Raw genomic sequence first — 26,451 nt, forward strand, 5'->3', positions numbered from 1 at the left:
TGCTGGTGACATGAAGCAGGAAGCCAAGGAGAAATCCCAAGTAACTGAAGCAGTTCATACAGGGGTTAAGTCACAGCTAAATGCTTTAGAAGATACAAAGGATTACTAACTTAATAGTTAGTAATTACAAAGGAAACATTCCAGTCAAGAAGCTGCCCTCTGCTCTCAGGGCCCCCACTGCAAAAAAGGCAGGTCTTTCACGCCCCATGGAAAAACAGACCAAAGTCTCTGTTCATAACTCAGCAAAGCAGTGCTGCTTGCAACTAGGTCCCAGGCACGCTCTGTGGAAACAGGGTCCTCTGGTCAAGTAAGCGTGAGGAGAGCTGCATGACGTCCCCTCGTAGACAGTCGCAGTGCACGTTAGCACAGCGAAGGCACTAAAAAGTCCAGAAGCAAAGAAACCTATTTATTTTTGCTTTATTCCAGGTCACCTCATCACGGAAGCTTTCCTCCACACAGCATCTATTAATATGTGCTGAAAGGATGTTAGTAGGAGCAGTTTGATTCTAGAATAAACTATTATCCACAGGATTCTGTTCCTTACCCCTTGTCCCACCCCCATGCTGAATCAATGGAGACGGGGCAAGACAATAGGGAGCAATAAATTATTCAGTGTTCTGGGGCTTCTCTCTATGTGTCAATAACAACAGGGTTTCTAAGTCATCCATTAGGGAGACCTCATTTACCCTTTTGGCAAAAAATACATTGTGTAGACCACTGGTGACTCAGAGCTGAAATGTGTGGTTCCGATGCCCCAGGGTTTGCATATTTTAATATTAGGAATGTAAGAAAAGACTCCAGGAAATGTCAGAACAGCTTCTAGAACTCTGATGATATTTCCCTATTGATGCTTTTTATGGTTTCTAGTTCCTATCAAGTCACAGCTTACATAACATGACTTAAATCAGAGGCGGTCAGCTGAGAAAAGGAGGCAATGCCAATGATTATGGAAATACACTCAATTTCAAGAACTGTATAGAGAAGGACCTTAATTTTTGCTATCTTAAAGGAATCTGGGCCAATTATAGTATGCTGAGCAAAAACAGTACATTTAGTCAGTAACATCCGCAACCCAGTCGGCCAGGCCAGAAATCAGGGAGTTGTCCCAGGAGCCTTCCAAATACTTCTCAGAGCTGTTCTCGCCCCTCCATTCTGATGGCCACTGTTCTAGGGTCTTCACCATCTCTCACCCTAACTAATGGGGTAAGCCAGCTCTCCTGCCTCTACTCTGCGACTCAAGCATCACCCTGTCCACATGTGTCATCCTCCTCCTCAGACCCCTCAGGGCTCCTTCTGTTCCCACCAAGTGCTCCATCCCACCTTGCTCGATAGCCTCATCACCTGCACTGCAGAGAAAACTCAACTTAAAAAGGTGAAATGACCATCCTTAAGTCATAGGATGGATCTGGGATCAGAACCTTGATCATCTTGTGCCAACTCAGGAGACAATATGCAGAAATCAACTTAGCAACTGCAGGAACTCATGTTTGAGAATTTAAACTTGTGCAAGTGATATATTCAGTCCCAACTGTGTGCTGCCATGACTTGCAGCAGTCACTGCTTTAACATTAGCTATCCTCAAAACTGGACATTTGAGGGAAAACCAAGCTGCTTGCCTGATTTGAGCCAGATGGCAATGGTAAATGACACTAGTGATAAGATGTTCAGATTTAAAATGTGACCTCAAAGGCCAAAGGAGGCATAAATCCATATTCATATGGTAATTTTAATTCATTGGGAAAACTGCATTATACTCAAGCACTGTACTGGCCATAAACGACTGATTCTACATGTCAACACCCAGAGACTTGACATGCAAATTAATCTAGAGACTTTGAATAAATTGACATCTGCAAAAAGAATATTTCCATTCTGAAAATTAGAATCAGAAAATTTAGAGCCAAGTGTAGTGTTCCATTGGTAATTATTTCAGAGATTACTAAAAAGAGGGGAGAACAAAGTGAACGAGCCATTCAGCGCCAAAAGGAAATAACCAGGCCAAGTCAGGTCTGCTGATATCCAAATTATCATGAAAACACTGCTCTCTGCATATGCTAAAATCATTTCTTAATTTCTTACATATGAAAATGTTTTGGATTTATATAGTGTCTTTCATGTCAGGAACTCCATCTTTTGTAACTTATTAGCTAGTTAATCCTCTACTACTATTACTTCATTTTAATTTGTGTCCCCAAATTAACCATGGGAAAAAAATCTAAGGCCAGATGTTTATATTTTTAAGTTTTTCAATTTTAGATATTATTCAACCAACACAGCCCTCAAGGAATCTCAAAATGCTCATGAAAGTAAAAACAACGAGTTTTCCCTTTAAACTAAACAGTTGAAAACAATCCAATCTTTCTTTTGAATACGTGGAAAATAAAACCGAGAGAGATAGCTACTGGACTTTATAAGCATACACTGAAATCTTAAAAGTCTTTTCTCCATTTCAATATACAACAACAAAAGAGATGAAACCAAGTGATATCTGTCCTGTGCCAGTGAATTACATATGGATCTGGGTCTCCTCTGCTATGACTCCGCCTCCGCCCCCTGAAGACAGGACCGTGAACGGCCATCTATGCATCCCCGAGTGCTCAGTATGTAGCAGGCTCTCAGTAAGTATTAACTGATCTGAATATTAATGTTGTTAAGTAAACAATTAGAAGTCCTAAGCAGAGATAAGCTGAGATGACATTGTTTATCTTTCCAATGTGATCAGGAAATCTTTCATTCTGACTATTTTAAGAACAGCAATTAAAAAAAAACTTTATGCCACCATTCAAAAATTTTTATTAATCAAATAATTTAAATAGACTTCCAATAATTCAGACTGTGTGCTTTGGGTTGAAGTTTATAGTCTATGAAAAGTGAAGTAGGCTGAGATTTTTACAGAAATTTTACATTTCTCTGGAGACCTACTTCTAAATGACAGGGGAGTTCCTTTCACCTGCCCAGGATCATATCCCCTTCCTCTGGTAAGAGCCTCTGAGTTTTAGAAAGCTACCCCTTCCTCACTGATGACAGTCTTGTTGGTCTATCAAGGAAGGTGCCTGGCCTTCCCTTGGACAACAAAAAGGCCAGGGTCCCCAGTTAAACCAAGTGAACACCCTTCTCTGCAACAGGAATCTCAAACCAAGTGCCCCAAGCACTGAGGGCGAGGTGAGAGCAGATTCACTCAGTCAGTGGTACGCAAGAGACTATTTGTTCCTGCTGCCCAAACCCCCATGGCTGTCTGGTCCAAGTCCTCTTCCAGACTGGCTCTTCCCCACAGCTTTCCAGTACGTTCCCCTCCTCCCCTGGGTTAGCCAGAGATGGATTCTGTTGCTTACAACCCTGGAATACTGACTAATGCATAGGCACTTCCCAATCCTCACTGACCAACACCTGCCATGCCAACTCTAGGTCAGCTTGATCCACTCATTTAAGACCTATATTGAGCAGGACTCTGCTTGTCTGCTCAGATCACTGTGTGAATTCTTAAAGATACTAAAATTAAGTTATTGAAATGTTTCCCCTAATTGTCATTGGTTTCCTTCCTGTCCCTGTCAGTATAGTTTTATATGATGATAAAATTATAAGTTAAGTACCAGATTCTATTCCTATCAGAAAAGAGCTTTAAATCTAGATTACATTTAAAGGGAAAGAGTTGAGCTTTCAAACAAAAACTTAAGAAGCGTACAAACTAGTAACTCAAAGTAACTTAACATTTTCAAAGTTCTTTTTGATCCTCATGTTTTAAAATCAAAACATGAAAAGTTAGGCCAAGGAGAATAACAGATCACACAAGATGACATATGTGAAAGGACCGTGAACTCTGTGAAACATAAGGCATAATGCTCCCGTCTTAACCTTAACTTGCCAACTCACCTTTGCCAGGGATGAGAGCCTTCCGAAAGGCATCCTTCAGAGAGCTGTGCCCATGTAAGAGTCTGTGACTGGGAGAGATGGCCACGTGGGAGGTGCCGTAAACGGCCTCGGGGGTGGCCGTGTAGGCGCTCAGCTTTTCTCCTGTGACTTGCCCATCAACCTGGCAGGGGGGAAGCAGAGTCATTTCATTTCTCAGTCCTCCCTCTGGGCTGCTGTGCTCCCCAGCCATATCCCTTCCTCCCACCCCTCCCCAATCCCAGACAGTGGTGACAGCTTCTGACCATAGCCACAGGGATGTGGGGACCTGAGGTGGTCCCTAGCAGGGGCAGAAAGGGCAAGAGAGAAGAGGGTCACAGCTCCTCTTTCAGGAGGCCTCCCCAGTGCCCACAACCAGGCATACCTGGGGGCCCCAAATCAAAGGGGGTCAAAGCATGCTCAGAAGGATGCCTTCCCCGGTTCTTGGCTCCTTTGTTCACAAATCAATAATAACTGTCAATGTTATTCGTCCTGAGAAAGGAGCTATACTTTCCTCCAGGATTTAAGTTACAAATAAAGGCATCATTTCTAACCAGAAAAAGACACTTAGGCTAATTCCATTTTGAATAGGAAAGAAAGGACAGCCTGAGCTGAGCTCAAGAATGAGTGCTCCTAGGGCTGGTTAAATGCCTTTCAAGGGAGAGTCAAACATTAGGCACCAACTGAATGCCAACTATGTGACAGACACAGAGGAAACAGAGAGGCCAGATCCTCCTTCCTTCACACATTCAAATGTGCTCACAAAGTGCCAATGATGTGCAAAGCGCTTGGGGCCCAGAACTAAAAGTCCACACTATGGACTGAGTGCCAATTAGGTGTCACCTATGGAGCCAGGCGTGGGGCCTCAGAGGCACAGCCATATGGCCCTGTACCTGCAGGACTGAGAGTGTTCCCTCTGGAGATGTCTCATTTTCAGGTGGGTCCAGGAATGAAGATGGAAACACTTTCATGATAAAATATCGGGCAAGGGAGAGAGTACAGAAGACATTCCACATACAGTAGCCAGGTGGCTCAGAGACCTGCATCCCTCACCCTGGTGGAGAAGCAAAGGCCTACAATGTGATCACATCTTGAAATGAAAATTTTGGATGTAATGAGTTAAATAAAATATGTTATTAAAATTAATTTCACCTGTTTCTTTGCACTTTAAAAAATGTGGCTACTAGAAAATTTGAAATTACATATGTGACTCTCAGTATCTTTCTACTGGATAGCACTGCTGCAGAGTCTCAAGTTGCTGGTCTCTTCAAAGAGTTCTAAAAATGCAGAAGGGGGTTTCTGAGCATTAATTGCTGGAGATGCTCTTGCTCGATCACCTTTAATGTGAAGTCCAAATGGCAGCCCACACAGTCCCCGATCCAGTGGGCCTGCATGCCTTTTATTCCGTACCATTCCGGAAGGTCTGCCAGCGCGTCCTGCATGGGCTGTAGGAATGAAAGGAGAACGGAGAGGTAGAAGCACACAGCTTACTTAAGACAAAGCAAGTGATCTGGGGCTCGCTAGGGCGGGAGAACTGGGGACACTGAAGGAAGCTCAGGATTTAGCCCTTTTCTCCTTCACTTGTCAATCAGAGAGGTCCAGCAAAGGTCACACAGATGTACTCATCATGACCCAATTTAGTGAGATGGGTTTCACTCATTTCTCTATTTTGAGTGGGCCAAGGTTTCAGAGAGAGAAGAAAATTAACAAGGAGAGACCATGATTAACATCTTTGATGGATGTGGTTAGTGCATTCTCCTCCACAGCCTGGGACCTAAACAAAAGAAGTTCAAGTTTATGAATTTTTAAACCCTAAGATAAGTCATTCACAGGTATGGCTATTCTACAACTCAACTGTATTATATATAGAACATTATAAGTTTATTTAAAAAATAAAAATTAGCATAAGGGAAACCATCACATTTATTTGTGTAACATTTACTATTAAAAGCACACATTTTCATTGTTGTCTAATTTTAATCCTAAAATCCTACAAAAGGGAGGCTTTTCAATAAACTATTCTCTATGGTCTCAAGTTCATGCCATCCCTTTATTTGAAGATGAGATACATTCTTTCAACAAATAAGTTTAAAAGTAAATCATATATTTATAATAAGCATCCAATTTTAAATTCCTAATTGTATTATGACTAATACAGGCAACATAACGATGCTTTATTCGTGTAGTGTTTTGTAATTCATGAAGTGCTTTTACACACATCTCTTCTCACACACTCTGGGTAAGGTAGCTCACTTTCAGATTAATGAACCCACACTGAGAAAGGGTATAGCTTTCTCATGCAAGCCTGCAGGAAAGGACAAGCCAGGACTAAAACCCAGACCTTACTAACTGCATTATTTTGCCTACAGTGCAGACTTACTCTATCGTGTGATAAACAACACAGAGCATTTTCTATACTTGTCATCTATCTATCTATCCATTCTCATTTATTCGGGAGAGCCTGCAAGTTTCAAGATCCAGAAATTTCTTTTGAGGCAGAAATTGTGGATTATGGACACCATCAAGTTGACCAGCAATGTGTTCATTCATTTGTTTATTCCGAGGAGGGTATTAATTCCCCAACCCTAAACACAAGGACCTCATCTAGGCATTGGAGACTTGGGCATACACAAAGCAGGATGTGCCAGAGTCCCTGAAATGAAGTTTAAATAATGCACACATGGAGCCTGCTGCTATTAGTTGGGTAACTGATCAAAATGCAATGCCAAATGCTATTAACATCACAGAAGATGGGACACGGGTTGTGGAAATGAATCAAAGGAAAAGAAAAATAGTGGGAGGGTAGGGAAGAAAAGTAACAGAGTGAAAAGTAGGGAGAGATATAAAGGATTTGGGGGGTGGACCACAGAGGAGAAGGAAAGTCATAGGAAGTGGGTGGGTGAGGAAAGAAAAGCTCCAAAAAGAAAAGAAAGGAAAGGAAAAGAAGCAACTAAAGAGTGCCTACCCAGCCCACAGTAGGGTGCAATGACCAGTCAATAACAGGGTGAGCCTTCCTGCCATAAGGCTGTCAATCTTGAGAGAAAAGCAAAGAGGGAACGGAGTTACACTAATATTAAAATAGAAACCAGACGTGTGTGCAAAATCGGAAAAGGAGAGCACTGGAAAGCCGCAGTGAAGAGCTCAAGCTGTCCTTTTAACGCAACGTCACACTAAGGCTCAGTAAAGACAGGTCCCCTTCCTTTTTGCTACCAATAGGAACCTAGCTATGTGACAATTGGCATAATCCTCATGCAGAGACACAACTACCCAGCTCATGTTTATAGGTCATCTTCAACAAAATGATTCTAGGGTTCTTCCATTTCCAGACCATTAATCACGAAAGATAAAAACGTTTTTTATGAGGAAATGTCATTAATTAGAAACCGTGGGTATTTTATAGTCTACCTGGTCATTTGGAAAGGAGATCCACAAAAACCAAATAGCTGATGACAAAGATTCAGAAATATTTTAGGTAAGTTTTGAAACTTCATAATTCAGCATGACCTATGCTTAAGCCAATTCATGATGTTGATGAAACGGTATTGCCCAATCTCCCAGGGCAGGATCAAGGAAAACCAGAGTTGCTAGTTTTAAGTAAAATAAGCAGATCAACATGTGTCAATGCAATACATATGTTCCAACATCTGTGCTTGTGAGATGGCTTTCCATAGGATATACAAAATGCTTTATGGGTCAAGTAAAGTTGCCCAAAAGGACCATTATGTTTCAGTATTTTCCTGAGTGAAAACTGACTTTTGAGAAGGTGGTAAAAGTCCTGCTTCAGGTTCCTGACTGTTCATTACTTCTATTAAAGTGGCTTTCTTTTGGTACAGACTATTATGTATAAAATAAATAAGCTACAAGGATATATTGTACTGCCCAAGGAATATAGCCAATATCTTAAAATAACTATGAGTGGAGTATAATCTCTAAAAATTTTCAATCACTACATTATATAACTGAAACTAACATAATATTGTAAATCAACTATACCTCAAAAAAAAAAAAGTCAGAGCAATGAGATTGGTTCAAGATGGTGGAGTAGAAGGACGTGCCCTCACTCCCTCTTGCAAGAACACCAGAATCACAACAAACTGCTGAATAGTCATCGATGGGAAGACACTGCAACTCACCAAAAAAGATACCTCACATCCAAACACAAAGGAGAAGCCACAATAAGATGGTAGGAGGGGCACAATCACAATAAAATCAAATTCCATAACTGGAATTTGGGTGGGTGACTCACAAATGGAGAACACTTATACCACAGAAGTCCACCCACTGGAGTGAGGGTTCTGAGCCCCACGTCAGGCTTCCCAATCTGTGGGTCTGGCAACGGGAGGAGAATTCCTAGAGAATCAGACTTTGAAGGCTAGTGGGATTCGATTGCAGGACTTTGACAGGATTGGGGGAAACAGACACTCCACTCTTGGAGGGCACATACAAAGTAGTGTGCTCACTGGGACCCAGGGGAAGGAGCAGTGACCCCATAAGAGACTGAACCAGACCTACCTGCTAGTGTTGGAGGGTCTCCTGCAGAGGTGGGGGATGACTGTGGCTCACCGTGGAGACAAGGACACTGGCAGCAGAAGTTCTGGGAAGTACTCCTTGGCGTGAGCCCTCCCAGAGTCCGCCATTAGCCCCACCAAAGAGACCAGGTAGGCTCCAGTGTTGGGTCGCCTCAGGCCAAACAACCAACAGGGAGGGAACCCAGCCCCACCCATCAGCAGACAAGTGAATTTAAGTTTTACTGAGCTCAGCCCACCAAAGCAACAGCCAGCTGTACCCACCACCAGTCCCTCCCATCAGGAAACTTGCACAAGCCTCTTAGACAGCCTCATCCACCAGAGGGTAGACAACAAAAGCAAGAAGAACTACAATCCTGCAGCCTGTGGAACAAAAACCACATTCACAGAAAGAAAGACAAGACGAAAAGGCAGAGGGCTATGTACCAGATGAAGGAACGAGATAAAACCCCAGAAAAACAACTAAATGAAGTTGAGATAGGCAACCTTCCAGAAAAAGAATTCAGAATAATGATAGTGAATATGATCCAGGACCTCGCAAAAAGAATGGAGGCAAAGATCGAAAAGATGCAAGAAACATTTAACAAAGATCTGGAAGAATTAAAGAACAAACAAACAGAGATGAACAACACAATAACTAAAATGAAAAATACACTAAAAGGAATCGATAGCAGAATAACTGAGGCAGAAGAACGGATAAGTGACCTGGAAGACAGAATGGTGGAATTCACTGCTGTGGAACAGAATAAAGAAAAAAGGACAAAAAGAAATGAAGACAGCCTAAGAGACCTCTGGGACAACATTTAACGCAACAACATTCGCATTATGGGGGTCCCAAAAGAAGAAGAGAGAGAGAAAGGACCAGAGAAAATATTTGAGGAGATTATAGTCAAAAACTTCCCTAACATGGGAAAGGAAATAGCCACCCAAGTCCAGGAAGGGCAGAGTCCCATACAGGATAAACCCAAGGAGAAACATGCCAAGACACATAGTAATCAAACTGGCAAAAATTAAAGACAAAGAAAAATTATTGAAAGCAGCAAGGGAAAAGAGACAAATAACATACAAGGGAACTCCCATAAGGTTAACAGCTGATTTATCAGCAGAAACTCTACAAGCCAGAGGGAGTGGCATGATATACTTAAGTGATGAAAGGGAAGAACCTACAACCAAGATTACTCTACCCAGCAAGGATCTCATTCAGATTCAATGGAGAAATCAAAAGCTTTACAGACAAGCAAAAGCTAAGAGAATTCTGCACCACCAAACCAGCTCTACAACAAATGCTAAAGGAACTTCTTTAAGTGGGAAACACAGGAGAAGAAAAGGACCTACAAAAACAAACCCAAAACATTAAGAAAATGGAAATAGGAACATACATATAACTAATTACCTTAAACGTGAATGGTTTAAATGTTCCAACCAAAAGACACAGGCTTGCTGAATGGATACAAAAACAAGACCCATATATATGCTGTCTAGAAGAGACCCACTTCAGACCAAGTGAGACTGAAAAGTGAGGGGATGCAAAAAGATATTCCATGCAAATAGAAATCAAAAGAAAGCTGGTGTAGCAATACTCATATCAGATAAAATAAAGAATGTTACAAGAGACAAGGAAGGACATTACATAATGATCAAGGGATCAATCCAAGAAGAAGATATAACAATTATAAATATATATGCACCCAACATAGGAGCACCTCAATTCATAAGGCAACTACTAACAGCTATAAAAGAGGAAATCGACAGTAACACAATCATAGTGGGGGACTTTAACACCTCACTTACACCAATGGACAGATCATCCAAAATGAAAATTAATAAGGAAACACAAGCTTTAATGACACAATAGACCAGATAGATTTAATTGATATTTATAGGACATTCCATCCAAAAACAGCAGATTACAATTTCTTCTCAAGTACGCACGGAACATTCTCCAGGATAGATCACATCTTGGGTCACAAATCAAGCCTCAGTAAATTTAAGAAAATTGAAATCATATCAAGCATCTTTTCTGACCACAACGCTATGAGATTAGAAATCAACTATAGGGAAAAAAATGTAAAAAACATAAACACATGGAGGCTAAACAGTACATTACTAAATAACCAAGAGATCACTGAAGAAATCAAAGAGGAAACCAAAAAATATCTAGAGACAAATGACAATGAAAATACGATGATCCAAAACCTATGGGATGCAGCAAAAGCAGTTCTAAGAGGGAAGTTTATAGCTATATACAAGCCTACCTCAAGAAACAAGAAAAATCTCAAATAAACAATCTAACCTTACACCTAAAGGAACTAGAGAAAGAAGAACAAACAAAACCCAAAGTAGGCAGAAGGAAAGAAATCATAAAGATCAGAGCAGAAATAAATGAAATAGAAACAAAGAAAACAATAGCAAAGATCAATAAAGCTAAAAGCTGGTTCTTTGAGAAGATAATCAAAATTGATAAACCATTAGCCAGACTCATCAAGAAAAAGAGTGAGGGTTTCCCTGGTGGCGCAGTGGTTGAGAGTCCGCCTGCCGATGAAGGGAACGCGGGTTCGTGCCCCAGTCCAGGAGGATCCCACATGCTGCAGAGCAGCTGGGCCCATGAGCCATGGCCACTGAGCCTGCGCGTCCGGAGCCTGTGCTCTGCAACGGGTGAGGCCACAACAGTGAGAGGCCCGCGTACCGCAAAAAAAAAAAAAAAAGAAAGAAAAAGAGTGAGAGGACTCAAATCAATAAAATTAAAAATGAAAAAGGATAAGGCCAGAAACTATCAAACACTTAGAGGAAAACATAGGCAGAACACTCTATGACATAAATCACAGCAAGATCCTTTCGGACCCACCTCCTAGAGAAATGGAAATAAAAACAAAGATAAACAAATGGGACCTAATGAAACTTAAAAGCTTTTGCACAGCAAAGGAAACCATAAAAAAGACCAAAAGACAACCCTCAGAATGGGAGAAAATATTTGCAAATGAAGCAACTGACAAAAGATTAATCTCCAAAATTTATAAGCAGCTCATGCAGCTCAATAGCAAAAAAACAAACAACCCAATCCAAAAATGGGCAGAAAACTTAAATAGGCATTTCTCCAAAGAAGATATACAGACTGCCAACAAACACATGAAAGAATGCTCAACATCATTAATCATTAGAGAAATGCAAATCAAAACTACAATGAGATATCATCTCACACCAGTCAGAATGGCCATCATCAAGAAATCTAGAAACAATAAATGCTGGAGAGGGTGTGGAAAAAAGGGAACACTCTTGCACTGCTGGTGGGAATGTGAATTGGTACAGCCACTATGGAGAACGGTATGGAGGTTCCTTAAAAAACTACAAATAGAACTACCATATGACCCAGCAATCCCACTACTGGGCATATACCCTGAGAAAACCATAATTCAAAAAGAGACATGTACCAAAATGTTCATTGCAGCTCTATTCACAATAGCCCGGAGATGGAAACAACCTAGGTGTCCATCATCGGATGAATGGATAAAGAAGATGTGGCACATATATACAATGGAATATTACTCAGCCATAAAAAGAAACGAAACTGAGCTATTTGTAATGAGGTGGATAGACCTAGAGTCTGTCATACAGAGTGAAGTAAGTCAGAAAGAGAAAGACAAATACCATATGCTAACACATATATATGGAATTTTTAAAAAAATGTCCTGAAGAACCTAGGGGTAAAACGGGAATAAAGACACAGACCTACTTGAGAATGGACTTGAGGATAGGGGGAGGGGGAAGGGTAAGCTGTGACAAAGCGAAAGAGAGGCATGGACATATATACACTACCAAACGTAAGGTAGATAGATGGTGGGAAGCAGCCGCAGAGCACAGGGAGATCAGCTCGGTGCTTTGTGACCGCCTGGAGGGGTTGGATGGGGAGGGTGGGAGGGAGGGAGGTGCATGAGGGAAGGGATGTGGGAACAGATGTATATGTATGACTGATTCACTTTGTTATAAAGCAGAAACTAATAAAAAAATAATAATATACAAAAAAAATGAAAAAGGAGAAGTTAGAACAGACACTGCAGAAATACAAAGCATCTTAAGAGACTACTACAAGCAACTCTATGCCAATAAAATAGACAACCTGGAAGAAATGGACAAATTCTTAGAAAGGTATAACCTTCCAAGACTGAACCAGGAAGAAATAGAAAATATGAACAGACCAATCACAAGTAATGAAATTGAAACTGTGATTAAAAATCTTCCAGCAAACAAAAGTCCAGGACCAGATGGCTTCACAGGTGAATTCTATCAAACATTTAGAGAAGAGCTAACACCCATCCTCTCAAACTCTTCCAAAAAATTGCAGAGGAAGGACCACTCCTAAACTGATTCTATGAGGCCACCATCACCCTGATACCAAAACCAGACAAAGATACTACAAAAAAAGAAAATTACAGACCAATATCACTGATGAATATAGATGCAAAAATCCTCAACAAAATACTAGCAAACAGAATCCAACAACATATTAAAAGGATCATACACCATGATCAAGTAGGATTTATCCTAGGGATGCAAGGATTCTTCAATATACTCAATCAATGTGATACACCATATTAACAAACTGAAGAATAAAAACCATATGATCATCTCAATAGATGCAGAAAAAGCTTCTGACAAAATTCAACACTGATTTAGGATAAAACCTCTCCAGAAAGGAGGCATAGAGGGAACCTACCTCAACATAATAAAGGCCATATATGACAAACCCACAGCAAACATCATTCTCAATGGTGAAAAACTGAAAGCATTTCCTCTAAGATCAGGAAGAAGACAAGGATGTCCACTCTCACCACTATTATTCAGCATAGTTTTGTAAGTCCTAGCCACGGCAATCAGAGAAGAAAAGGAATACAAATTGGAAAAGAAGAAGTAAAACTGTCACTGTTTGCAGATGACATGGTACTATACATAGAGAATCCTAAAATGCCACCAGAAAACTACTAGAGCTAATCAATGAATTTGGTAAAGTTACAGGATACAAAATTAATGCACAGAAATCTCTTGCATTCCTATACACTAAAGATGAAAAATCTGAAAGAGAAATTAAGGAAACACTCCCATTTACCATTGCAACAAAAAGAATAAAATACCTAGGAATAAACCTACCTAGGGAGACAAAAGACCTGTATGCAAAAAAACTATAAGACACTGATGAAAGAAATTACAGATGATACCAACAAATGGAGAGATATACCATGTTCTTGGATTGGAAGAATCAACATTGTGAAAATGACTATACTACCCAAAGCAATCTACAGATTCAATGCAATCCCTATCAAATTACCAGTGGCATTTTTTACAGAACTAGAACAAAATATCTTAACATTTGTATGGAGATACAAAAGACCCCGAATAGCCAAAGCAATCTTGAGGGGAAAAAAATGGAGCTGGCGGAATCAGACTCCCTGACTTCAGGCTATACTACAAAGCTACAGTAATCAAGACAATATGGTACTGGCACAAAAACAGAAATATGGATCAATGGAACAAGATAGAAAGCCCAGAGATAGACCCACACACCTATGGTCAACTAATCTATGTCAAAGGAGGCAAGGATATACAATGGAGAAAAGACAGTCTCTTCAATAAGTGGTGCTGGGAAAACTGGACAGCTACATGTAAAAGAACGAAATTAGAACACTCCCTAACACCACACACAAAAATAAATTCAAAATGGATTAGAGATCTAAATGTAAGACCAGACACTATAAAACTCTTAGAGGAAAACATAGGAAGAACAGTCTTTGACATAAATCACAGCAAGAGCTTTTTTGATCCACCTCCTACAGTAATGGAACTAAAAACAAAAATAAACAAATGGGACCTAATGAAACTTAAAAGCTTTTGCACAGCAAAGCAAACCATACACAAGACAAAAAGACACGACTTCCGGGTAAGATGGCGGAAGAGTAAGACACGGAGATCACCTTCCTCCCCACGGATACACCAGAAATACAGCTACACGTGGAACAACTCCTACAGAACACCTACTGAACGCTGGCAGAAGACCCCAGACCTCCCAAAAGGCAAGAAACTCCCCACATACCTGGGTAGGGCAAAGCGGAGAGATCCCCACAAAGAGGATCGGTGCCGAGCGGCACTCACCAGCCCGAGAGGCCTGTCTGCTCGCCCGCCGGGGCGGGCGGCGCTGGAAGCTGAGGCTCGGGCTTCGGTCAGAGCGCAGGGAGAGGACTGGGGCTGGCGGCGAGAACTCAGCCTGAAGGGGGCTAATGTGCCACAGCTAGCCGGGAGGGAGTCCGGGAAAACTCTGGAGCTGCCGAAGAGGCAAGAGACTTTTTCTTCCCTCTTGGTTTCCTGCTGCGCGAGGAGAGGGGATTCAGAGCGCTGCTTAAAGGGGCTCCACAGACGGGCGCGAGTCACGACTGAAAGCGCGGAGCCCAGTGACGGGCGTGGGACGCTGGGGCTGCTGCTGCCGCCGCCAAGAAACCTGTGAGCGAGCGCAGGTCACTGTCCACACCGCCCTTCCAGGAGCCTGTGCAGCCCGCCACTGCCGGGGTCCCGGGATCCAGGGGCGGCTTCCCTGGGAGAACGCACGGCGCGCCTCGGGCTGGTGCAACGTCACGCCGACCTCTGCCGCTGCAGGCTCGCCCCGCACTCCGTGCCCCTCCCTCCCGCCCGGCCTGAGTGAGCCAGAGTCCCCGAAGAGGCTGCTCCTTTAACCCTGTCCTGTCTGAGCGAAGAACAGACGCCCTCCGGCGACCTACACGCAGAGGCGGGGCCAAATCCAAAGCTGAGACCCAGGAGCTGTGAGAACAAAGAAGAGAAAGGGAAACCTCTCCCAGCAGCCTCAGAAGCAGCGGATTAAAGCTCCATAATCAACTTGATGTACCCTGCATCTGTGGAATACATGAATAGACAACAAATCATCCCAAATTGAGGAGCCAGGAGTCATTGCTGTGACTCTGAGGTGGGAGAGCCAACCTCAGGACACTGGTCCACAAGAGACCTCCCAGCCCCACATAATATCAAACGGCGAAAATCTTCCAGAGATCTCCATCTCAACACCAGCACCCAGCTTCACTCAACGACCAGCAAGCTACAGTGCTGGACACCCTATGCCAAACAACTAGCAAGACAGGAACACAACGCCACCCATTAGAAGAGAGGCGGCCTAAAATCATAAAAAGTCTGCAGACACCCCAAAACACACCACCAGACGTGGACCTGCCCACCAGAAAGACAAGATCCAGCCTCATCCACCAGAACACAGGCACTAGTCCCCTCCACCAGGAAGCCTACACAACCCACTAAACCAACCTTAGCCACTGGGGACAGACACCAAAAACAATGGGAACTACGAACCTGCAGCCTGCAAAAAGGAGACCCCAAACACAGTAACATAAGCAAAATGAGAAGACAGAAAAACACACAGCAGGAGAAGGAGCAAGATAAAAACCCACCAGACCTAACAAATGAAGAGGTAATAGGCAGTCTACCTGAAAAAGAATTCAGAATAATGATGGTAAAGATGATCCAAGATTCTATTTCCCAGATCCAAAATCTTGGAAATAGAATAGACAAAATGCAAGAAACAGTTAACAAGGACCTAGAAGAACTAAAGATGAATCAAGCATTGATGAAAAACACAATAAATGAAATAAAAAATACTCTAGATGGGATCAATAGCAGAATAACTGAGGCAGAAGAACGGATAAGTAAGGTGGAAGATAAAATAGTGGAAATAACTGCTGCAGAGCAAAATAAAGAAAAAAGAATGAAAAGAACAGAGGACAGTCTCAGAGACCTCTGGGACAACATTAAACGCACCAACATTCGAATTATAGGGGTTCCAGAAGAAGAAGAGAAAAAGAAAGGGACTGAGAAAATATTTGAAGAGATTATAGTTGAAAACTTCCCTAATATGGGAAAGGAAATAGTTAATCAAGTCCAGGAGGCACAGAGAGTCCCATACAGAATAAATCCAAGGAGAAATACGCCAAGACACATATTAATCAAACTGTCAAAAATTAAACACAAAGAAATCATATTAAAAGCAGCAAGGCAAAAACAACAAGTAACACACAAGGGAATCCCCATCAGGATAACAGCTGATCTCTCAGCAGAAACTCTACAAGCCAGAAGGGAGTGGCAGGACATAATTAAAGTGATGAAGGAGAAAAACCTGCAACCAAGACTACTCTACCCAGCAAGGATCTCATTCAGATTTGATGGAGAAATTAAAACCTTTACAGACAAGCAAAAGCTGAGAGAGTTCAGCACCACCAAACCAGCCTTACAACAAATGCTAAAGGAACTTCTCTAGGCAAGAAACACAACAGAAGGAAAAGACCTACAATAACGAACCCAAAACAATTAAGAAAATGGGAATAGGAACATACATATCGATAATTACCTTAAATGTAAATGGACTAAATGCTCCCACCAAAAGACACAGATTGGCTGAATGGATACAAAAACAAGACCCATATATATGCTGTCTACAAGAGACCCACTTCAGACCTAGAGACACATACAGACTGAAAGTAAGGGGATGGAAAAAGATATTCCATGCAAATGGAAACCAAAAGAAAGCTGGAGTAGCAATTCTCATATCAGACAAAATAGACTTTAAAATAAAGACTACTAGAAGAGACAAAGAAGGACACTACATAATGATCAAGGGGTCGATCCAAGAAGAAGATATAACAATTATAAATATATATGCACCCAACATAGGAGCACCTCAATACATAAGGCAAGTACTAACAGCCATAAAAGGAGAAATCGACAGTAACACAATCATAGTAGGGGACTTTAACACCCCACTTTCACCAATGGACAGATCATCCAAAATGAAAATAAATAAGGAAACACAAGCTTTAAATGATACATTAAACAAGATGGACTTAATTGATATTTATAGGACATTCCATCCAAAAACAACAGAATACACATTTTTCTCAAGTGCTCATGGAACATTCTCCAGGATAGATCATATCTTGGGTCACAAATCAAGCCTTGGTAAATTTAAGAAAATTGAAATTGTATCAAGTATCTTTTCTGACCACAATGCTATGAGACTAGATATCAATTACAGGAAAAGAGCTGTAAAATATACAAACACATGGAGGCTAAACAATACACTACTTAATAACGAAGTGATCACTGAAGAAATCAAAGAGGAAATTAAAAAATACCTAGAAACAAATGACAATGGAGACACGACGACCCAAAACCTATGGGATGCAGCAAAAGCAGTTCTAAGAGGGAAGTTTATAGCAATACAATCCCACCTTAAGAAACAGGAAACATCTCGAATAAACAACCTAACCTTGCACCTAAAGCAATTAGAGAAAGAAGAACAAAAACATCCCAAAGTTAGCAGAAGGAAAGAAATCATAAAAATCAGATCAGAAATAAATGAAAAAGAAATGAAGGAAACGATAGCAAAGATCAATAAAACTAAAAGCTGGTTCTTTGAGAAGATAAACAAAATTGATAAGCCATTAGCCAGACTCATCAAGAAAAAAAGGGAGAAGACTCAAATCAATAGAATTAGAAATGAAAAAGGAGAAGTAACAACTGACACTGCAGAAATACAAAAGATCATGAGAGATTACTATAAGCAACTCTATGCCAATAAAATGGACAACCTGGAAGAAATGGACAAATTCTTAGAAATGCACAACCTGCCAAGACTGAATCAGGAAGAAATAGAAAATATGAACAGACCAATCACAAGCACTGAAATTGAAACTGTGATAAAAAATCTTCCAACAAACAAAAGCCCAGGACCAGATGGCTTCACAGGCAAATTCTATCAAGCATTTAGAGAAGAGCTAACACCTATCCTTCTCAAACTCTTCCAAAATATAGCAGAGGGAGGAACACTCCCAAACTCATTCTACGAGGCCACCATCACCTTGATACCAAAACCAGACAAGGATGTCACAAAGAAAGAAAACTACAGGCCAATATCACTGATGAACATAGATGCAAAAATCCTCAACAAAATACTAGCAAACAGAATCCAACAGCACATTAAAAGGATCATACACCATGATCAAGTGGGGTTTATTCCAGGAATGCAAGGATTCTTCAATATATGCAAATCAATCAACGTGATACACCATATTAACAAATTGAAGGAGAAAAACCATATGATCATCTCAATAGATGCAGAGAAAGCTTTTGACAAAATTCAACACCCATTTATGATAAAAACCCTGCAGAAAGTAGGCATAGAGGGAACTTTCCTCAACATAATAAAGGCCATATATGACAAACCCACAGCCAGCATCGTCCTCAATGGTGAAAAACTGAAACCATTTCCACTAAGATCAGGAACAAGACAAGGTTGCCCACTCTCACCACTCTTATTCAACATAGTTTTGGAAGTTTTAGCCACAGCAATCAGAGAAGAAAAGGAAATAAAAGGAATCCAAATCGGAAAAGAAGAAGTAAAGCTGTCACTGTTTGCAGATGACATGATACTATACATAGAGAATCCTAAAGATGCTACCAGAAAACTACTAGAGCTAATCAATGAATTTGGTAAAGTAGCAGGATACAAAATTAATGCACAGAAATCTCTGGCATTCCTATATACTAATGATGAAAAATCTGAAAGTGAAATCAAGGAAACACTCCCATTCACCATTGCAACAAAAAGAATAAAATATCTAGGAATAAACCTACCTAAGGAGACAAAAGACCTGTATGCAGAAAATTATAAGACACTGATGAAAGAAATTAAAGATGATACAAATAGATGGAGAGATGTACCATGTTCTTGGATTGGAAGAATCAACATTGTGAAAATAACTCTACTACCCAAAGCAATCTACAGATTCAATGCAATCCCTATCAAACTACCACTGGCATTTTTCACAGAACTAGAGCAAAAAATTTCACAATTTGTATGGAAACACAAAAGACCCCGAATAGCCAAAGCAATCTTGAGAACGAAAAATGGAGCTGGAGGAATCAGGCTCCCTGACTTCAGACTATACTACAAAGCTACAGTAATCAAGACAGTATGGTACTGGCACAAAAACAGAAAGATAGATCAATGGAACAGGATAGAAAGCCCAGAGATAAACCCACGGACATATGGTCACCTTATCTTTGATAAAGGAGGCAGGAATGTACAGTGGAGAAAGGACAGTCTCCTCAATAAGTGGTGCTGGGAAAACTGGATAGGGACATGTAAAAGTATGAGATTAGATCATTCCCTAACACCATACACAAAAATAAGCTCAAAATGGATTAAAGACCTAAATGTAAGGCCAGACACTATCAAACTCTTAGAGGAAAACATAGGCAGAACACTCTATGACATAAATCACAGCAAGATCCTTTTTGACCCACCTCCTAGAGAAATGGAAATAAAGACAAAAATAAACACATGGGACCTAATGAAACTTAAAAGCTTTTGCACAGCAAAGGAAACCATAAACAAGACCAAAAGACAACCCTCAGAATGGGAGAAAATATTTGCAAATGAAGCAACTGACAAAGGATTAATCTCCAAAATTTATAAGCAGCTCATGCAGCTCAATAACAAAAAAACAAACAGCCCAATCCAAAAATGGGCAGAAGACCTAAATAGACATTTCTCCACAGAAGATATACAGACTGCCAACAAACACATGAAAGGATGCTCAACATCTTTACTCATTAGAGAAATGCAAATCAAAACTACAGTGAGATATCATCTCACACCAGTCAGAATGGCCATCATCAAAAAATCTAGAAACAATAAATGCTGGAGAGGGTGTGGAAAAAAGGGAACACTCTTGCACTGCTGGTGGGAATGTGAATTGGTACAGCCACTATGGAGAACGGTATGGAGGTTCCTTAAAAAACTACAAATAGAACTACCATATGACCCAGCAATCCCACTACTGGGCATATACCCTGAGAAAACCATAATTCAAAAAGAGACATGTACCAAAATGTTCATAGCAGCCCTATTTACAATAGCCCAGAGATGGAAACAACCTAAGTGTCCATCATCGGATGAATGGGTAAAGAAGATGTGGCACATATATACAATGGAATATTACTCAGCCATAAAAAGAAATGAAATTGAGCTATTTGTAATGAGGTGGATGGACCTAGAGTCTGTCATACAGAGTGAAGTAAGTCAGAAAGAGAAAGACAAATACTGTATGCTGACACATATATATGGAATTTAAGAAAAAAAAATGTCATGAAGAACATAGGGGTAAGACAGGAATAAAGACACAGACCTACTAGAGAATGGACTTGAGGATATGGGGAGGGGGAAGGGTAAGCTGTGACAAAGTGGACGAGCGGCATGGACATATATACATTACCAAACGTAAGGTAGATAGCTAGTGGGAAGCAGCCGCATAGCACAGGGAGATCAGCTCGGTGCTTTGTGACCGCCTGGAGGGGTGGGATAGGGAGGGTGGGAGGGAGACGCAAAAGGGAGGGGATATGGGAACATATGTATATGTGTAACTGATTAAATTTGTTATAAAGCAAAAAAAAAAAAACAAAAAAAAAACAATTGCAAAAAAAAAAAAAGAAAAAAAAAGACAAAAAGACAACCCTTAGAATGGGAGAAAATATTTGCAAACGGATCAATGGACAAAGGATTAATCTCCAAAATTTATAAACAGCTTATGCAGCTCAATATTAAAAAAACAAACAACCCAATCCAAAAATGGGCAGAAGACCTAAATAGACATTTCTGCAAAGAGGACATACAGATGGCCAGGAAGCATATGAAAAGCTGCTCAACATCACTAATTATTAGAGACATGCAAATCAAAACTACAATGAGGTATCACCTCACACCAGTTAGAATGGGCATCATCAGAAAATCTACAAACAACAAATGCTGGAGAGGGTGTGGAGAAAAGGGAACCCTCTTGCACTGTTGGTGGGAATGTAAATTGGTACAGCCACTATGGAGAACAGTATGGAGGTTCCTTAAAAAACTAAAAATAGAATTACCTTATGACTCAGTAATCCCACTACTGGGCATATACCCAGAGAAAACCATAATTCAAAAAGACACATGCACCCCAATGTTCATTGCAGCACTATTTACAATAGCCAGGTCATGGAAGCAACCTAAATGCCCATTGACAGACGAATGCATAAAGAAGATGTGGTATGTAAATACAATGGAATATTACTCAGCCATAAAAAGGAACGAAATTGGGTCATCTGTAGAGATGTGGATGAATCTAGAGACTGTCATACAGAGTGAAGTAAGTCAGAAAGAGAAAAACAAATATTACATATTAACGCATATATGTGGAACCTAGAAAAATGATACAGATGAACCAGTTTGCAGGGCAGAAATTGAGACATAGATGTAGAGAACAAACATATGGACACCAAGGAGGGAAAGCAGTGGTGGGTGGGGGTGGTGGTGTGATGAATTGAGAGATTGGGATTGACATGTATACACTAATGTGTATAAAATGGATAACTAATAGGAACTTGCTGTATAAGAAAATAAATAAAATAAAATTCAAAAAAAAAATTAAAGCAGCAATCACACAGTGTATAAGTAGTTCCTTTTGTATAAAGAAAAAAAAAGTCAATAAAGTTTATTGTAAAGTTAAAAAAAAAAGTGGCCTTCTTTCAGTTTCTCAAAAATACCAAGCCTGCCTCATGGCCTTGGCACATGCTATGTTCTTGCCCTGAAACACCGTTTCCTCACCCTCTATACGGTGGCTGCTGAGTCTCCCCATCTAAAGAGGTGCCCCTATCATTCTACATCCCTAATGGTCCATCTCTTCTCTAGTCTGTTTGATTGCTTGTTGATGGTCTGGCTCCTTCTCTGCATTATAAGCTCCCTGAGAGTTCTGTTCACCAGTGTAAACTCAGCACCTATAGTTTCTGATATATAATAGGTATTTTGAATAAGTGAAAAAAAAAAAAAAGAGTAATGGGCCTCCTGCCAAGGTAATGTAGAAACCAACCCTTTCCCCTCCTCTTTTCCCTGATAATGATGAGGAAGCCTACCTCTAATAACCTGGGTCAGCCAAGGCTCTGGTTTCAATAGACCTGTCCCAGGGGACACACTGCTGACCATGGACAGGTGGCCTTGTCCTCCTGCGGCACAGCCAACAGGAACCTGGCTCTTCAGTGGGCCCCTTGGTGGCCTTTCAGTTTCATTGGTGTCCCTCTCTTTCCCTCCCTCAGGGATCTCAAGAGGCCTCAATTCCCTGATTTTAAGTCTGCAAACTTTCTGCTTTAAGAGAAAGTTACAAAAGTCCAAAAAAAAATTGATACAGATTTATTTATTTGATACAGGTTTATTTTTAAATGTGACTTTTGGGGTGTTTAAAAATCACTCATAAGGACTTCCTTGGTGCTTCAGCGGTTAAGACTCTGTGCCCCCAATGCAGGGGGCCTGGGTTCGATCCCTGGTCAGGCAACTAGATCCAGCATGCTGCAACTAAAAGATCCCACACGCCGCAATGAAGATCCCAGGTGCCGCAACCAAGACCAGGTGCAGCCAAATAAATAAATATTTTTAAAAATATGACTCATAGAGGTGACTGTAAGGCAGCGTAAGATCATGATTCACTGAAGAAAAGTTGAATTATATTCCATATGTAGTTTATATGTATTTAGTTGGATACGAATTCCTTGGAAACTAACCATATATGTAAAGGTACCTATAAACACACTCAGCTAAGGAGAATATTTACTTGATTGAAAGAGCTTATTCCCAAAATCTTTCAGATAAACCATAGTTTCTCCATATTTTCCCTTCCTGGCTGACATAAATGGAACATGAAATTGCAGAGCTACACATACATGTAACATTTTAAGAATGTTATAAAACAAATATTAGAAACATGGAGTTTCTGTTACTGGCAGCACAGACTTGAAAAGTCGAACAACTAATTTTAGCATAACCCAGAGGTTAATGGGATTTCTGGGATTCGATCTTTGATATACTATCCTAAAGATGCATGAGAGATAAAAATGAGTCAGTTGGTAAGAAATGCAATGTAAACTTCATCTAAAATAAGGCTTTCCTAGAAATTCTTTCAAAAGAAACCAGCTGCTATGGACATTAGAAGATGGCATGAGGTATCTCAATTATGAATGAATCATGTACCAAAGTTTCCATGTTCCCATCCACTTCAATTATAATATGGCCACTGAGCTCCCTTGTGGAAGACATTGTGTTTCGTGTAATAAAAGGTGTCAGGAAATCCAGAGAACACAGGGACATGTTGAATTGCCCCATGAGTGTTCAATCAGCAAAACCCAGGAAACTATGGGCCAAACAGCCCAGGTCCTTCAACTGATAAACTGTAAGAAAAAGAAAGGGATAAAAAGGGAAACCTGTAGATTAAAGTACTTGAAAGACATCACATTTAAAAAGTGAAGGTAGGAATAAACTATACTCTCTAGGGAGGCACATTTAGGTGATAAAACTATAGAGAAATGTGAGGACGTCCTCACATTTCTCTATAGTTTTATCACCTAAAAGTTTTATCACTATCTAAAAGTTAGGATAGTAGCTACTTTGGGGCTAGGGAGGCACTTATGTTGAGATGAGGCATGTAGAGGGCTTCTGGAGTGCTCTGGCGAGATCCACTATCTTGACCTACAAGGGCAGCTGCTTTAACATGATTCAAAAGCTATATATTTGTTTTATATGGTTATCTGCATTTCATTTTATAATAAAAATGTAAAAACAAAACAAAAACTTACTACTAAGTTTGGTATTATATAGGTCACAACTCTTATCCCACATCGTTCCCAGAGTATGGCATAGAGAAATGCTGGCCTGTGATCTCTATGATTCAAGTGCAAACTCTCTTGTTTTTCTTTAAACCCCACAAGGGGCCTGACCTAGAGCCTAGGGCTGTGTCTTGAACTGGGCAAATGCTCATTAAATTCCCATTTAATTGCCTCCACTCAAGGGAGAGTCTCAGAGAGCAAGCAGTACTACAGAACCAGATCCCCAGGCATCTAGGGAGGGAAGTAGTAACCTTTGTAGAACACTTCCTATGTAGCAGGCACTTTTATGTATGTTGCCTCATTTAATCTTCACAACAGGACAAGTCAAGAAGTATTATCTCCACCTCACAGATAAGAAAACAAGTCTCAGAAATTTCCTCTAAGTCACTCCAGAAATATGGGGTGGAACAGTGAAAAAGCACTGGTAGGGGCTTCCCTGGTGGCGCAGTGGTTGAGAGTCCGCCTGCTGATGCAGGGGACACAGGTTTGTGCCCTGGTCCGGGAAGATCCCACATGCCGTGGAGCGGCTGGGCCCGTGAGCCATGGCCGCTGAGCCTGCGCCTCCGGAGCCTGTGCTCCGCAACGGGAGAGGCCACAACAGTGAGAGGCCCACGTACCGCAAAAAAAAAAAAAAGCACTGGCAGCAAGGTGTAGCTGACTCCTAAGTTCATATGCATTCCTATACTCTACTATGCAATGACTACTCTCCAGCAGAGGTCCTTAAATCCAGCTTTCCCACATCCATATTTCAGATAGTTTTGGCTTATCATTCTCTAGTTAAAAGAGACACTTATTAGAGACCTGCCTGCTTCTATTATCTTATTTATATTTTTATTTTTTTCCTGGAAAGAAGACTCTGGTTATAGAATCATAGGACTTGGGTTGTGATCAAAATTCCCTTTCTTCAGATAAGGACACAAAGGCTCCCAGAGGTTTAGCAAGCTGCCCAGCATCACTTAGCTAATTGGAGTGAAGCTAAAAACTCATTCCTCAGGCCTCATTTAACTACAATGCATCTTCCTCAGAACCTTTCTCCCCAGTTGCACAGTGAACTTCTATTGTTTAAGCTGCCCAGCACCTGAAGTCTCTTCTTTCTTGGGGGCAGGGGTAGGGAGGGGAATTGCAAGATGGGGTGAGTGGCAGGGCCCCACCACCAACTATGGAAGCTAGATAGGGGGTGCTTTTCCCATCCCAATCTCCTCCTCTGTGGAAGCTAAACAAATAGTGTAACCAATCATAGGCTCAGTACAATTGGAACACTGAGGGGGGACCTAGAGGCACAGGGTCAACTGGTTTAAATGCCACACCAGAACTGAGAAGCTGGAGATGCTGGTACCAATGGCAGCAATGACTTAACCAGACCATTCCTAGGACAAGATTTCAGCTGTGCTCTTGTTCTCCCTGACTCCTGCCTAGGCCTGGGTCTCCTGCCTTCCCATCCAACTGTGAGGAACCTGATCCTCTCCTTACCAATCCCTTTTTGGCTTAAGTTAACCAGAGTAACTAGGTTGTTTCAACCAAGTTTCGTAACTAATAATGGATTTAAAAAGTTTCAACATCCTGATGTGTATCTATATTAGCTGAAACTATACTGTCTGATATCATTGTAGCAAAAGTGTAAAATCTTGAATATATTAATTATATATTAATATTAGAAAAATAAAACATAATGCTAATAAACTATTACTCAATCTTCTGATACAATTATATATTTTAGAAAGCTTTTCAATTTATGCAGCGATTTAAGGGGTCTTAAATGCCAACAAGCACGTAACTAGGGCATTATGAACTCAGAATGACCCTCAGCTTTTCCTCTCCAAGGATTAGTGAGATTCCATTTAACTTCCAAGCAAACCTATGTGTGGTATCACGGGATCTGATGTCTTTCCATCAGATAAAACCCACCTTACATGATCTGAAGGTTAGCCCCAACTCCCACTCCATCCTTTCCTGCCACAGAAAATTCGGAGCTGATGGGGTCCATTTCTGACACACTTTACACCCCTCCCCTTCCCCTGCATTACTGAGCCGCAGTTTACAAACCCTCTCATTGTGTTTTTCTTCTAGATTGAACTGTCAAAGCTGGAATACTTCCTATGGAGGTGCTTTGCTTAAAATATTCAGATCTTGATGAGGACAAAAGATTCAAATAGAATGAAATGTGAATGTTTTGATATGCTAATTGTGGCAGGGAAAAAAGTCCACCTGCTTAAAACCTTACCAAATCTATGAATATTTTTTCAAAAATCAAAAGAAATGAAAAAGAAAAAATGAAACCAAACTCTTGAGAATA

At 40.8% G+C, this 26,451-nt stretch overlaps 1 protein-coding gene across 1 annotated transcript in view; it reads right to left on the reverse strand.

Moving 5' to 3' along the window:
* The window catches only part of LARS2 (leucyl-tRNA synthetase 2, mitochondrial), a gene marked incomplete at its 5' end in the record, with an annotated part of 168,528 nt that overhangs the window by 54,847 nt on the left and 87,230 nt on the right, over nt 1-26,451 (reverse strand). Inside the window, 2 exon segments of the mRNA XM_079712817.1 lie at nt 3,871-4,030; nt 5,223-5,330. Of these exon segments, the coding sequence (XP_079568943.1) occupies nt 3,871-4,030; nt 5,223-5,330 (268 nt within the window).

The sequence above is a fragment of the Hyperoodon ampullatus genome (assembly GCF_949752795.1).
Source record: "Hyperoodon ampullatus genome assembly, chromosome: 10".
NCBI lineage: Eukaryota > Metazoa > Chordata > Mammalia > Artiodactyla > Ziphiidae > Hyperoodon > Hyperoodon ampullatus.